The sequence below is a fragment of the Heteronotia binoei genome, chromosome 1 (genome assembly GCF_032191835.1).
Source record: "Heteronotia binoei isolate CCM8104 ecotype False Entrance Well chromosome 1, APGP_CSIRO_Hbin_v1, whole genome shotgun sequence".
NCBI classification, from domain to species: Eukaryota; Metazoa; Chordata; class Lepidosauria; order Squamata; family Gekkonidae; genus Heteronotia; species Heteronotia binoei.
This window is the reverse complement of record NC_083223.1, coordinates 260539630-260555430: the sequence shown is the minus strand read 5'-3', so window position 1 is coordinate 260555430 and position 15801 is coordinate 260539630. Positions and strand designations below refer to the sequence as shown.

The following is a 15801-nucleotide window of genomic DNA, read 5'->3' as shown; positions in this document are numbered from 1 at the left end:
AGGAGCATTTCACACAAATGCAGAATTAATGTGTGGAATGCATCAAAGTATGGGAGTGGCCATCAATCTTGTACAGTTTCGCAGGACCTGTAAGACAACACTCTTCCACCAGGCATTTGCAAGTTAGATCATTGGCTACTACAGTCTCCAAAAAATATCTGAGCCACCTCTTGCAGTCTGTTCCATATAGAACATCTGGACCATTAAGATCTGCTTTACAGAGAACATCTAGCTGGAATAGCAAGACAATACACTTAAGATCATTCATAGCACCTGAAATGAAATGTCACTTTCTATGTTTTAAATTGTTCCTACTGTTTTACTGTTTTATTGCAGGGGTGGCCAACGGTAGCTCTCCAGATGTTTTTGCCTACAACTCCCATCAGCCCCAGCCAGCATGGCCAGTGGCTGGGGCTGATGGGAGTTGTAGGCAAAAACATCTGGAGAGCTACCGTTGGCTACCCCTGTTTTATTGTATGTTTATATTCATGCATATGCATGGCCATGTGAGCCGCCCTGAGCCTGCTTCGGCCGGGGAGGGTGGGATACAAATTGAATTAAATAAATAAATACATTTAGATGGATTTAAACAAATAGATGAAGGTGTCTATTGGCCATGGTAACTGAATGGAACCTCCTTGTCCAGAGGAGATGTAAACTTCTTAGGAACATCTGATTGTCAAGTGTAGGAAACAGGATGCTGGAATAGATGGACCTTCAGTTGGATCTCCAGGATGTACTTGGGTTCTTATGAAGGTGGGATATAAATAAGCTTCCAAGGAGCCCAGTTTAGATTTGTGTAGTGTACCCACTTCCCTAAGAAGCTCAGAAGGGCAACATTTGAGAGGGACAGACTGGACTGCTGCTTGGCTCCTTGGCCTGTCAGGTACTGCAAGGTTCCATCTTGTTCCCCACACCTTTTCATATCTGCATGAAGCTGCTGGGAGAGGTCATCTATAGGTGTGGGCTGAGTCACCATCAGTATGTAGATGGTGCTCAGCTCTACCTCATCCCAGCAGATCCTGAGGAGGATGTGGAAACCTTGAACTGGTGCCTGGTGGCTGTTTTGAGATGGACGAATGCTAAGAGGCTGTAATGGAGGTGTTACTGAAGGGGGTTGACCCAGCAACTGGGATATCTTCTGCTCTGGATAGAGTTGCATTCCCCCAGGAGCAGGTTTGTAGCTCGGGGGAGCTCCTGGACCTGGCACTCCTGTTGTTTAAATGGGTGGCCGCAGTGGCCAGGAGGTGTCTTTCATCAGCTTTGGCAGGTGAGCCAGGTGCAGCCCTTTCAGAGAAAAAAAAAATTCTTGGTATTTTGATGCATGTCCTGATAACATTGAGATTAGATTACTACAGTGCTGTCTCCTTGGGGCTGCCCTTGAAGAGTATTCAGAATATACAGCTGGTAAAGAAAGTCTTGTTCACCTAGAGTGGCTCCCAGTTTGCTTTGCAATTCAAAGTGCTGGTGTTGACCTGTCTGTACAGCTTGAGGCCAATGTACCTTAATGACCACGTACTCCCATGTGAACGTACCTGACCACTCTGATTATCTTCAGAGATCCTACTTCAGGTACCCCAGTCGCCTGAGGCTACAGAGCATGAGAATGGGCCTTCTTGGTCATGGTGACCAAACTCTGGAATTCATTCACAAAAGAGCTTCATCTGTCTCCCTGTATTGCTGTCTTTGCCAGGTGAAGACTTTGCTGTTTTGCTTGGTATTCTGTGACTAACTCTCATTGGCTCTCTCCCTCCTTTGGGTGCCTCTGTGTTGTGTTGATACATTTTATTTAACTGTTTTTAAAATATTTGTTATATATCCATCAGTACTTTAAAAGGCCGTTCCAACGTTTTGATTTGTTTGCCACCATGGAATCCCCAAGTTTGTTTGTTTCGTAGAATCATATGAATCATAGGAAGGGACCTCCAGGGTCATCTAGTCCAACCCCCTGCACAATGCAGGAAACTCACAAATGCCTCCCCCCAAATTCACAGGATCCTCATTGCTGTCAGATGGCCATCTAGCCTCTGTTTAAAAACCTCCAAGGAAGGAGAGCCCACCGCCTCCCGAAGAAGCCTGTTCCACTGAGGAACCGCTGTAACGATCAGGAAATTCTTCCTAATGTTGAGCCGGAATCTCTTCTGATTTAATTTCAACCCCTTGGTTCTGGTCCTACCTTCTGGGGCCATAGAAAACAATTCCACCCCATCCTCTATAGGACAGCCCTTCTAGTACTTGACGATGGTGATCCTATCACCTCTCAGCCGCCTCCTCTCCAGGCTAAACTCTGCCCAGCTCCTTCAGCCTTTCTTCATTGTTTGTTTGTTTGTTTCTATTTATAAACTGCCCTCCCAGCCAAAGCAGGCTCAAGGTGGCTAGTTGGTTGGAAAGGTGGCATATTTTTTTTTTAAAAAAAAGTCTTGTAGTGCCTTAAAGACCATTAGGCAGGTACCAGCATAAGCTTTTGTGGGCCACAGCCCATTTTCTCAGGCATATCTGGATGAATCTGTAGCCTAGGAATGCCTCTGCCACCATATATCTGTCCTTCAAGATGTCACAGAAGAATGTGAGAGGGCCAAAGGCTTATAGGACGATGCCCACCATCGGGGTGGGTGGTATGGCACAGCCTTCCGTGTACTTCCCTTTACCTAGTTCCAGTTTCTAGAGCTGTTGGTCCATTGTGGCTTGGGAAAGAAGCGAACATATGAAACCGCCTTACTCTGAATCAGACCACTGGTCCATCATATGAAGCTGCCTTCTACTGAATCAGACCCTGGGTCCATCAAAGTCAGTATTGTCTTCTCAGACTGGCAGCGGCTCTCCAGGGTCTCAAGCTGAGGTTTTTCACAGCTATTTGCCTGGACCCTTTTGAGTTGGAGATGCCGGGGATTGAACGTGGGACCTTCTGCTTCCCAAGCAGATGCTCTATTTATTTTTATTTATTTATTTGTTACTTTACATTTATATCCCGCCCTCTCCGCAAGCGGACTCAGGGCGGCTTACAATATCATAAAAACAATCAATTCCATAAAACATATAAAACCCTAATTCACTTATCAATTTAAAACTATTTGCGCTGTCTCAATCCAGTCTGGCGGTATTGGGTTCTGACTATGATCGCCAGCTTCTGTAGGATGTCCGGTGGCAGCCCATTTTCAGTCAACCAGAAAAGCCTGTCTAAACAGTTCGGTCTTACAGGCCCTGCGGAATGCCGACAAATCCCGCAGGGCCCTTATAGCTTCTGGGAGGGTGTTCCAAAGTTCTGGTGCTGCCACCGAGAAAGCCCTGGATCTTGTTGCACATAGCCTGGCTTCTTTTGGGCCAGGGGCAGACAGCAGATTTTTTGTCCCTGATCGCAGTGCTCTCTGGAGGGTATATGGGGAAAGGCGGTCCCGTAGATAGGCAGGTCCCTGACCATAAAGGGCTTTAAAGGTTAGTACCAACACCTTGAAGCGAACTCGGAACACAACAGGCAACCAGTGCAGCTCTCTCAGCACTGGCTGAATGTGCTCCCGTCGTGGTAGCCCCATTAACAGCCGTGCCGCAGCGTTCTGCACTAGTTGTAGTCTCCGGGTTAGCGTCAGGGGTAGCCCCATGTAGAGAGCATTACAGTGATCTATTCTTGAGGTGACCGTAGCATGGATTACCGTTGCTAGGTCGCTGCGCTCCAGGTAAGGGGCCAGCTGCCGTGCTTGCCGAAGATGGAAAAAGGCTCTACCACTGAGCCACCGTCCCTTTCGTCCCATCAAAGCCAGAACTGTCTACTTAGACTGGCAGCAGCTCTCCCGGGTCTCAAGCTGAGGTCTTTCATGTTACCCGCTACCTGATCATTTCTAAACTGGAGATACCAAGGGATTGAACTTTGGATCTTCTTGTGTGCCAAGCAGATGCTCCACCACTGGGCCATGGCTCTTCCCAGTAAAATCAGAATATATAGAATTGCCTGGCAGCTTTTCAGCCAGGTAACCGGATCCTTACCTGAAGTCTCAGGGATTGAACCTGGGTCCTTTTGTGTGTCAAGTGGGTGCTTTACTGCTGAGCCGCAGCCCACCCCCAAACGGAACGGGGGAGCCCTGTTTAGCCTGTGATCCCTTTGGATCTCCTGGGGAATGATTAGTCCGTAGCAGCAAGCCAAATGGGAATACCTATCTCTCTCCCCCCACCCCACCCTCCACTCCGAATCTCTAGCTAACAAATGCTTATTTGAAAATGCAGCCAAACGAAGCCCCCTCCCCCCTCAAATGCCCTGCAGGGTAAAAAAATTGGTGGTTTCGTCTTTCGACAGCGCTTAAGTGTTCTTTTCCATCCTTTCATCCCCTGCCTGGGTGTAAATTATAGATGAGCGCTGCAGCGTTTTTGATTTGCTCCTCCTGGGTGCCTTTTGGAACGGTGGCTCAGCTGTTGCGGTGGCCCTGGGAGAGCGACAAGCCCACAGCGTCCTTGAAGAGCCAGCCAAGTGCAGGGCACGGATCCAGAGCAGAAAGCTTTCTATGCAGCCTCACTCTTCGGAGCTCGGAATCTAGTAACAGGGCACAGAAATTGGGCACCCACGGCTTTTCAGGTGGCGTTCATTTAACGAGGGATGAAAATGGGTCCCAGAGGGGAGCATGGGACACCTTCCTCCTGATCTCGGGCACTATAGGGAGGGACGGTGGCTCATTGGTAGAGCCTCTGCTTGGTAAGCAGAAGGTCCCAGGTTCAGTCCCCGGCATCTCCAACTAAAAAGGGTCCAGGCAAATAGGCGTGAAAAACCTCAGCTTGAGACCCTGGAGAGCCGCTGCCAGTCTAAGTAGACAATGCTAACTTTGATGGACCAAGGGTCTGATTCAGTATAAGGCAGCTTCATATGTTCATATAATCTAGACTGGGGTGGCCAAACTGCGGTTTGGGAGCCACCTGTGGCTCTTTCACGCATATCGTGTGGCTCTTGAGGCCCCCACTATCCCGTTGGCCAGCTTGGAGAAGGCATTTCTCTCTTTAAATCACTGCTCCAAGCTAGCTGGCGGCTTGGAAAATGCACTTAAAGGTGCTTTCTTTCTGCCTCTCTCTCTCCCCTCCATCTATTTTCGTTCTTTCCTTGCAGCTCTCAAACATCTGACCTTCATGTCTTGCGGCTCTCAAACATCTTATGTTGATTCTGTGTGGCTCTTACATTGAGTTTGGCCACCCCTGATCTAGACTCCAGTCTCCCACCACTCCCAATTCTGGCCACTAAATAGATAAATCAGCCGCTCTGAAGTCAGGAATGCACTACAATGTGGCTGTCAAGAAACCTGGAGATTGTCGAATGCCTGTTTCCTCTTGCCTGTTGCTGTCACCTCCAGACTCTTTCAGATCACTGCTTCCAAATAATAAGTGGGGTGCAGAGAGTGTGCTGTCACTGACAATTCAGAGGGGTACAAGCCAAGCACTTGGTGTAGCCCCCCAAAAATAGAGCTGTGCAAGGATCGAGGAAACAAGTTCACGTGCCTAACAACATTGGCTGTTTCCGCTACACATCGGTAGCACAATCACCCACTTGAACTCACTGCCGTTTTCTAGAAAAAACTTATTTTGTTTTAACCTTGCTCATTTGATCATGCATGATCCTAGCCCTCATGAGGAAGGCCAGAAGTGCCACAGTCAGGCATGCAGCTAGCCAGGACTTAACGGGGGTTCGGGAAATGGGGTTTGGGGGCTCTAGGTCATGGACGGTGTGGGGAGGAGGCGGTTCCAGATAGATGGAACAAACTAGGAGATGGAGGGGTTGGGAAATAAGGTTAATTCGGACTATCATCTTCTTGGTTGCCATGACTACCCCTTTGTTTCTTTTAATCTGTATAAAGTGCCATGTACATGGACGTACTTCACATTTGAGAAATGCCGTATAAAACAAATGTATGTATATAATAAACATAGATAACAAATGCTGCTTAAAAGTAATGGGAACCATGAACCGAATCCTCCCAATTCCCAGCCAGGGCTGAGTAGCCTTGAACCAAATTGTGCCTTTTCCCCCCAATCTGTGAAATGGGTCTAATAATCACTGGGTGTCTGTGATCAGTAAGATAGGGTAGGCGGTGGCACTTCCTTTGAGGATGTAGGGCTGGTTGCAGATTATTTTAAAAACAACTTAGATGGGGCATTAAGTTCCTGAACTTGCTCTGTTTTCTTTCCCTCATCCACAAGGTCTGCAGATAAGATCCCGTGTCTTCCGGGTTCATAGCTCCTTCACCACATTGGAAGGGGAAGTTGGTTTGGAAAGGGGTGTGAGAATATTTGTGTATGTGTGCATGCGCACACACATGCCTGGTGTCATAGCTGACTTCTGGCAATCCCTAGTGGGGCTTGGATGTTTTGAAGAGGTGGCTTGCTTTCCTGTCTCTGTAGCTTGGTCCTGATATTCCTTGGGGTCCCCCATCCAAATACTTGAAGGGGGAACTTGTTTTTTTGAAGTGGTTCACTCTGAGCCCCAGTGGGATTCTCATGCAGGGGCAGTAAGTGGCCTCTGTAGGGGTGTGTGTGTGTGTATGTGTGTGTGAGAGAGAGTGAAAGACATGTACTCCTTTCATTGATCTTTCACTGTTCTGGACCTGGCCTCGACTGGATTTTGGGGCCTAAATCTGACCACTGGATGCTTATTGAGAGTCTTCAGCTGATTATTCTGGTAGGGGTATCGCAGGCATCCTTACTAGAGGGTGAAAGGTTTTTTAGGACTAGTGGACAGCAGGGCTTATGTGTATTTTGTGGGTTTTTAAAAAAATCTGATGCCTGTTTCAGAGTAATTCCAATTGTGCCTCATTGTACAGGCAGTCCAAACATTCATCTCTGCAGGTGAGCTGGTAAGAACGTAAGGAGAGCCCTGCTGGATCAGACCAGTGAGGGTCCATCTAGTCCAGCATCCTGTCGCACACAGTGGCCTCAACCAGTTCCTCTGGAGGGCCTGAAACAGGGCAGAGAGGTTGAGGCATTCCCCTCATAAGAACATCAGAAGAGCCCTGCTGGATCAGACCAACAGTCCTTCTAGTCCAGCATCCTGTCTCACACAGTGGCCTCAACCAGTTCCTCTGGAGGGCCAACAACAGGGCAGAGAGGCCGAGGCCTTCCCTTCATAAGAACATCAGAAGAGCCCTGCTGGATTAGGCCAGTGAGGGGTCATCTAGTCCAGCATCCTGTCTCACACAGTGGCCTCAACCAGTTCCTCTGGAGGGCGAACAACAGGGCAGAGAGGCCGAGGCCTTCCCCTCATAAGAACATCAGAAGAGCCCTGCTGGATCAGACCAGTGAGGGTCCACCTAGTCCAACATCCTATCTCACACAGTGGCCCCGACCAGTTCCTCTGGAGGGCCAACAACAGGGCAGAAAGGCCAAGGTCTTTCCCAGATGTTGCCTCCTGGCAAAACGTTTGTGGACTAGAAACCTTTGTAGCCTTATTGCAGGGCAGTCACAGCACCTGGACGCCAACCCTTACAATCCTCCATTTGTCATACTCCTGGTGATAGCAGCTAAACTAGCTGCAAGGTCATTGCACAGAGCTTCTGGGACTCCCAAAACCAGACTCATGACGTGTGTTTCTTCTCTCCCCCCCCCCTTCCTTCCCCCGACTGTCTCCTCAGCCGGCCTTAGGACATCCGGAGTCCAAGCCTAGCACAAAGTCCAACATGCTGCGAGGCCGGACCTCGGCCACCTCAGCAGACGAGCAGCCGCACATTGGGAACTACCGCTTGTTGAAAACCATCGGCAAGGGGAACTTCGCCAAGGTCAAGTTGGCACGGCACGTCCTGACGGGGAAAGAGGTGAGCAGAGCCCTGAGAAACGGTTGACTGGAGGCGGGAAGAGAAGGGGGGTGAAGTGGGGAAGATGCTTTGCAAAAGCAGGCAGCTGTATGTCGCTAGATTTCAAGGTGTTTTCGAACAAATACATGGAGGGCTGTATGTGGATGCATACATTTATACCCCGCCATCCCCGCTGAGGCAGGCTCAGGGTGGCTTACAACAATAGTCATAATAACAATAAGAGAGTAATATGTTAGTGCATCATATTAATAAGATCAGTTAAAATTTAAAACAATTTTAAACAGTTGGTGCTAATAACATTCTGGTGTTATTCAGTTTCGATGATATCAGTATTTCCTGGATTCCTCCTGCTGTTATCAGTCTCAAAGTCAAGCCAGAAGAGTGTGGTCTTACAGGCCTTGCGTAACTGGGCGAGGTCCCGCAAGGCTCTAACCTCTTCTGGCAGCTGGTTCCACCAGTAGGGGGCTGCTACTGAGAAGGCGCCGATCCCTGGTAGCCATCAGTCTTGCCTTTCTCGGCTCAGGGATGTGTGATAGGCCAGCACCCAAAATAGTAAGGCCGCTTGATTCTGCATCCTGTCAGTGTTGAAAAATCATAGAACTCATCGTACCTTCTGTTACCTTGAGATCTGATGGTTATGGGTTTGGGTGGGCTTTTGAGTCAGATGATGGAGAGAGGTGAGTCAAAAGGAGGAACCTGGATTGTATCATTGGAGGCCAAGAGGAAAAGACCAGCTTCAGCACCAGCTTTCTATACGTGGCACTGCATCTTCCACAACCACACAGGCATTTTTTACGACGCTTCTCCCACCTTCTGACTGGGATAAAAAGACTCAGATTTCCATTCCTAGTTGTGTCTGACAAAGGGAGCTTTGACTCTCAAAAGCTTATATCCTGGAAACCTCACTGGTCTGTAGGGTGTTACTGGACTTGAATCAGTTGTTCTTCTGCAAATGTGTGGGCTGGTCCCTCGCCTTCCCCACCCCCAAAAAAGTACAGATGTTTGAAGCTGTACACTCAAAGAACTTTTTCATTGTTGCTGGGGTGTATGTGTTCTACCAGCTTATAGAATCATAGAGTTGGAAGGGACCTACAGGGTCATCCAGTCCAACCCCCTGCACAGTGCAAAAATTCACAGATGCCTGCCCCCCACCACCACATGTACATCCCCAGTGACGCTTGCTCCATGCCTAGAAGATGGCAAAAACCTCCAGGATCCCTTGCCAAACTGGCCTGGAGAAAAATTGCTGACTGACCCCAAAGTAGCAAACAGCATTTCCCTGGGTGTGTAAGAAGGGCCCAATTCTCTTCTTCATTATAGCTTCTATTCCGTTGGGGTTTTTCTCCATGTGAGGATCTCTATCCCTGACTATAACCTTTGCAGTGGTCAGAGGAGCTCCGTCCTATTTTGCCAGCAGAAAAGCTGGTAGGATACAACCCATTATTATTGTTGTTAATCTGGAGGACCTCAGCTTTTAGATGTTGACCCAATTAAACAAATTAAATATTTAAAATACAAATTAAATAACAGAGGATCTCAGGCTTGCAGATTTTGCACCTAAGTAATTACACTGGTTGCTTTCGAACATTGAAAGAGCTCTGAACGCATCATCGCAACAGTTCTGCAGTCCTATAAATCAGTTCATCCATATATTTGGGGGCGGGGAGGGGCAGATGGAAACCTGTGGTTTCAAGAAAGACCAGTAGAAAAGTAATTCCAAAATAAGAAACAACTCATACAATAAATAAGTGATGAAACTTGTATATATAAAATCAGGGCTTTTTTGTAGAAAAAGCCCAGCAGGAACTCATTTGCATATTAGGCCATGCTCCCTGACATCACCATGGTTTCACACAAGCTTTTTTTCATAGAAAAAGCCCAACAGGAACTCATTTGCATATTAGGCCACACCCACTGGCACCAAGCCAGCTGAAACTGCATTCCTGTGCGTTCCTGTTTTTGGGGTTTTTTTTGTTTTTAAAGCCCTGCATATAATAATACAACATGTACTTCTCCAACTTTTACTACAGTTGTGTGGATGTCATTGTGGACATTGGTCAATACCAGCTTTATGTTTTCAGAGTTGCTCGAGCTTTAAATACCATTTGACCAATGTAGCAACAAAAATATGCACACAAAACAACATTCTCCAAAAATTGTGATACAGCTTGGGGTGCATCTGCTACAACACTTAGACCAGAGGTGTCAAACATTCAGCCTGGGGGCCAAAACTGGCCCCCCCGAAGGCTCCTATCAGGCCCCTGAGCAACTGGCTGTCATCTGCTTCCTTCTCCCTCTCTCTTGCTTCCTTCAGTTGTCTCAGGCTGTTAAATAAAATATTGTAAGAGTGCTAATCTTTTAAGCATGTTTTATTTAAAGTTTAAAAAAAACCCCTCTTTGTGTTTGTGTCCTTTATAAAGTTTACGTCTCTGCTACATTTTAAGACACTCATGGCCTGGCCCGACAAGCCTTCATTTATGTCAGTTCCATCCCTCGTAGCAAATGAGTTCGACATCCCTGACTTAGATGCTCAGCTTTGGGGTTGGTGTATAGTTCCCCAGAATATGGTGCTTCAGTGTGGCTCAAGGGCTCCCGTGTCCACAAACTTGATGTCCAGCTCAGTACAGCAGTGAGAACCATCATGTGGATGTATTAAACCCACTCTGACCCATTGGCTACCCACATTGTGCCACACCGCTCCTCGACATCTCCAAAGACAAAGTGCTCTTCTTTGTGAATATAGAATGACCACTGAAAACAGGGAGTTGCCTATCCAAACTATGATCCCGACACCCAACAATAAGTTCCGCAAAAATCATCCAATCACAAAATTTCAATCTAGAGATTCAGTCAGTTCCAAACACCAACAAGAGGCCGTTAAGATTTGTCTTGCCACATAACGTATGGCAGTCTGCAAGCAGCAGCTGGACAGACGCTTGTCTGGGATGCTCTAGACCAGGGGTCCCCCAACCCCCGGGCCATGGAACGGTCCTTGTCCGTGGCCTGTTAGCAACCGGGCCGTGAGTTGTATAATTATTTTATTATATATTACAATGTAGTAATAATGATAATAAGACATTGAATTTATATCCTACCCTCCACTCCAAATCTCAGAACAGCTCACAATCTCCTTTATCTTCTTTCCCCACAACAGACAGCCTGTGAGGTGGGTGGGGCTGAGAGAGCTCTCCCAGAAGCTGCCCTTTCAAGGACATCTCTGCGAGAGCTATGGCTGACCCAAGGCCATTCCAGCAGCTGCAAGTGGAGGAGTGTGGAATCAAACCCGGTTCTCCCAGATAAGAGTCCGCACACTTAACCACCAAACCAAAATAAAGTGCACAATTGTATCATTCTGAAACCATCTCCCCCCCCCCCGGTCCGTGGAAAAATTGCCTTCCACAAAACTGGTCCCTGGTGCCAAAAAGGTTGGGGACCACTGCTCTAGACTGATCCTGCGTTGAGCAGGGGGTTGGACTAGATTGCCCGTATGGTCCCTTCCAACTCTGATTCTTTTGATTCTTTGCTTCAGGGTTCATTTGTCTTCCTTGTATAACTCATCAAATCCACAAGGGCTCTAGTTAGGTAACAACCTTGGGACAGTACAGAATATTGCTTACATTTGGAAAACAACATATTTTCCCTCTTAAATGTATTGTTTGTGTGTTTTTTTAAAAAATGGCATTTGGCAGCATACTGCGAGTGATTTGCTGTAAAAATAAACCTTTACCTCCGGCCACTAAACCACATGCCCAGAGAAGAGTGTCTTGCATCATGTCCTGAAGAGGTACAGGAATGTATAATGCTCAAAACCACAACAAAGTCACTGTGGTGGAGGAGACTGTATTGATTTTTTTCTTCTTAGACCTCTGCGCGCTGCGGCTGCTGTGTCATGGCCCCTTCTGTCAGCAAAGCGTTTTTGAAGATCTTCTCTTTATCTCTCCCCCTACCCTTCCCATCACAGCCTTGAGGAACACACTTTCTAGCCCTCAAAAATGCCAGCTTTTCTATTTGCATAGCCTGCCACAGACCCCTTTCTGACTGCTTCCCTGGCAGATGGGGGGCTAATGGTGGTGCTGTTACATTTGGGCTTTATTTTAGATGGAGAAGCATCGACTGCGGGGTGACATGATAGAGGTTTACAAGATTATGCATGGGATGGAGAAAGTAGAGAAAGAAGTACTTTTATTCCTTTCTCACAATACAAGAATTTGTGGGCATTCAATGAAATTGCTGAGCAGTCGGGTTAAAACGGATAAAAGGAAGTACTTCATCACCCAAAGGGTGATTAACATGTGGAATTCACTGCCACAGGAGGTGGCAGCGGCTACAAGCATAGCCAGCTTCAAGAGGGGATTGGATAAACATGTGGAGCAGAGGTCATCAGTGGCTATTAGCCACAGTATATTGTTGGAACTCTCTGTCTGGGGCAGTGATGCTCTGTATTCTTGGTGCTTGGTGGGAGGGGGTCGCAAAGTGGAAGGGCTTCTAGCCCCACTTGTGAACCTCCTGATGGCACTTGGGGTTTTTTTTGGGTTACTGTGTGACACAGAGTGTTGGACTGGATGGGCCATTGGCCTGATCCAACATGGCTTCTCTTATGTTCTATTGGGGGAGGGAGTGCGTGCACTCCCACTCAGAACCAGGTCTAATGCTCTTCAAGGCAACCACCTTCTTGTACATTGAAGGTGCTTGCAGAACTGCAACATTTGTGAACACAAGAAGAGCCCTGCTAGATCAGGCCAGTGGTCTCTAGAGGGCCAGCAGCAGAGCACAGAGGCTGCCTTCCCCTGACGTCACCTCCTGACAGTGGGATTCAGGATATCAGTGCCCTTGAATATGGAGGTTCTCTTCAGTCACCATGGCTAGTAGCACTGATAGACCTATCTTCCATGAATCTGTCTAACCCCCCTCCCCCCTTTAAAGCTGTTTATTTGTGTGGCCATCAATACATCCCTGGCAGCAAATTCCACACTTTAATCACTCTCTATGTAAAGAACTATTTCCTTTTGTCCATCTTGAATCTACTGCCTGCCAGCTTCATTGGATGTCCCTTGAGTTCTAACATTTTGGGAGCTCTGTCCACTCCATGCATAATTTTATAAATCTCTATCATATTCCACCTCCCTAGTCATATCTTTTCTAAACTGAAAAGTTTTAACGTCTCTCAATTTCACCACAGCATCCTAAAGCAGGGGTGTCAAAGTCATTTGTTATGAGGGCCGGATCTGACATAAATGGAACTTTGTTGGGCCGAGCCATGTCAAGCCAGCTGTATGTGTACCTATGTAAGATTAGATAGCAGAGATATAAACTTTATAAAGGGCACAGACAAATACAAATTAAATATTTTTTTAAGAAAAAGAAGACTGCAGATTTATACCCCGCCCTTCTCTCTGAATCAGAGACTCAGAGCAGCTTACAGTCTCCTTTGTCTTCTCCCCCCACAACAGATATCCTGTAAGGTGGATGGGGCTGAGAGGGCTCTCACAGCAGCTGCCCTTTCAAGGACACCTCCTGCAATAGGTATGGCTAACTCAAGGCCATTCCAGCAGCTGTAAGTAGTGGAGTGGGGAATCAAACCTGTTTCTCCCAGATAAGAGTCCGCACACTTACACCAAACTGGCTCTCAAAACTTAAAACATGTTTAAAACATTAGCACTCAGTCTTAAAGGTGCTTTCTTTGTATCTCTTCTATGGGATCCAGGGAACTGGGCAAAGGAATCTTTGGCTCTTTCCTTCCTTCCCTAGGGGACCAGAAGGGGGAGGAGCCTCAGCCAACAGAAAGAAGAGAGGCTTGGTTCAGTTGCTTTGCTGTAGGATTGAAAGACCCTGGCGAAATAAGCTCTCCCTCCCCCCTTCCTCCCCAAGGGAGGAGCCTCAGCCAGTGGAGAAAATAGAGACTTTGCTCTGTAGCTCCTGTGCAGTTGAGGAAGCCTTGCAAAGCAAGCTGTTATGCAGAAGGAAGCAAGATATACGGAGAAGGAAGCAAATGACAGGCAATTACTTTGGGGCCTGATAGGAGCCCTTCAAGGGTCTGATTCGGCCCCCAGGCCACATTTTTGACACCCCTACCCTAAAGCCTTCTTGGTGACCTTGGGCCAGTCCCAATTTGCTCTCAACTCTCTGAGCCCCACCTGTCTCACAAGGTGCCTGTTGTGGGGAGAGGAAGGGAAGGCGATTGTAAGCCATTTTGAGACTTCTTAAGGTAGAGAAGAGTGAGGTATGAAAACCTACTCTTCTTGCAAGCAAGCATGCATCTAGCCCCAATCTTGACAAATTTCCTTTGGTTCTAGGACCCTGCCCCAAAATTGAGGATGCAGGCTCATTTTTCAGCCTTCAGAATTTTGGCTTTTAATGAACATATTTTCTATTTATTGCTACTATGAAACCTGATCTAAATCTCTTCTCGCAGTTGTATGAAAACTGACAGAAGTGTGGTACATAAATATAGGGGTAGTAGCCCTGTATCACTATAGCTATCATAACCAAAACAAAAAACGAACCTTTGTCCTTAGGCTAACTTCTCCCCTATTTCTGATCATTCCATTAATACTTTTTTAAAAGCATCATTTAAACTGAATATTGGAGAGTTTATAGAAAATTGGCTCAGAAATTAAATCTCCCACCACTGAAAAATTTGCAAAATGTACAACCATTTTTATGCCATACCTCAAAATGTTTTCTGATGTAAAATGATTACTAATAAGCTTTGTACTTTGACTGAGGGATGCTCACACAACACAGTAAAGCTTCCGGGTGCCATGGTGACCTGGCACCTGAGCTTTTTGAACCTCTGGTCTAGCCTGTTCTTGTATGAGGACCCTCTGGGACAGGGGTGTCAAACATGTGGCCTGGGGGTTGAATCAGGCCCCTGGAGGGCTCCTATTGGGCCCCCAAGCAACTGGCTATAATCTGCTTCCTTCTCCCTCTCTCTTGCTTCCTTCTCCATCACAGCTTGTTTTGTCAGGCTTCCTCAGTCACACAGGAGCTACATAGGAAAGGCAGGGGGGAAGCAGAGCTTGCTTTGCCAGGCTCTCTCAATCACACAGCAGACCTATTGAGCCAAGCCTCTCATCCTTCTATTGGCTGAGGCTCCTCCTCCTTGTCCCCTGGGGAAATTCAGAAAGAGCCAGAGCTCCCTTTGCCCAGTTCCCTGGATCCCATGGGAGAAATACTAAGAAAGCACCTTTAAGACCGAGTGCTAATGTTTTAAGCATGTTTTAATTTTTTTTAAAAAAAATCTTCAACTGTGTCTATGTCCTTTATAAAGTTTATATCTCTGCTACCTAATCTTAAATAGGTACACACAAGGCTTTTTTGATAGAAAAAGCCCAGCAGAAGCTCATTTGCATATTAGGCCACACCCCTTGATGTCACCATTGTTCCACATGGGGCATTTTATAGAAAAAGCCCAGCCAGAATTCATTTGCATATTAGGCCACACCCCCTGACACCAAGCCAGCCGGAACTGCGTTCCTGCTCAAAAAAAGCCCTGGGTACACACATGGCCAGGCCCGACATGGTCTCATTTATGTCAGATCTGGCCCTCATTACAAATGAGTTTGACACCCCTGCTCTGGGAAATGCCAGCTATCCCAAAAGAACAAAAGTGAGCTAGGTAAAGCTGCTCTGCCTCCATGTTTTCTTCCTCCCTCCCCCAGGAGTTTTCACATTCTCTACTGAAATCTCTGGTGAGTCCTGTCACTGCTGGGCTGTGGAGCAAGCCTTGGGTCAGGATCTTCCAGTAGGTGGCAGGTGAGGAGGCGCTCGTCCTCTCTCTGCATCAGAGAAGCTTTTGAACAAACCGTAATTATGAAGGTCAACGAATGGGGCAAACGTGCCTCACGGAGCACAGAGCTTCTCGGTCTCAGGGCCACCAAGAAGAAGACACCGTCACACATAACCATCTGTTGATATTTTTGAAGATGACAGAATACTGTCACAGGGCCTCTCCTAGTGACTCAAGCACGTGGGTAGGCTCATATTGGAGAAGGAGGTACAAACTAAAGATCAAGGTTCTAGCCCT

The 15801-nt window shown here is 47.2% G+C and overlaps 1 protein-coding gene across 12 annotated transcripts in view; it reads left to right on the top strand.

Moving 5' to 3' along the window:
* Positions 1-15801, top strand: part of MARK2 (microtubule affinity regulating kinase 2) — a 181829-nt gene that overhangs the window by 116625 nt on the left and 49403 nt on the right. For all 12 annotated transcript variants that reach the window (XM_060254812.1, XM_060254782.1, XM_060254797.1 and 9 more), the window contains exon 2: positions 7596-7775. In XM_060254812.1, the coding sequence (XP_060110795.1) occupies positions 7596-7775 (180 nt within the window). The remainder of the gene's footprint in view (positions 1-7595; positions 7776-15801) is intronic.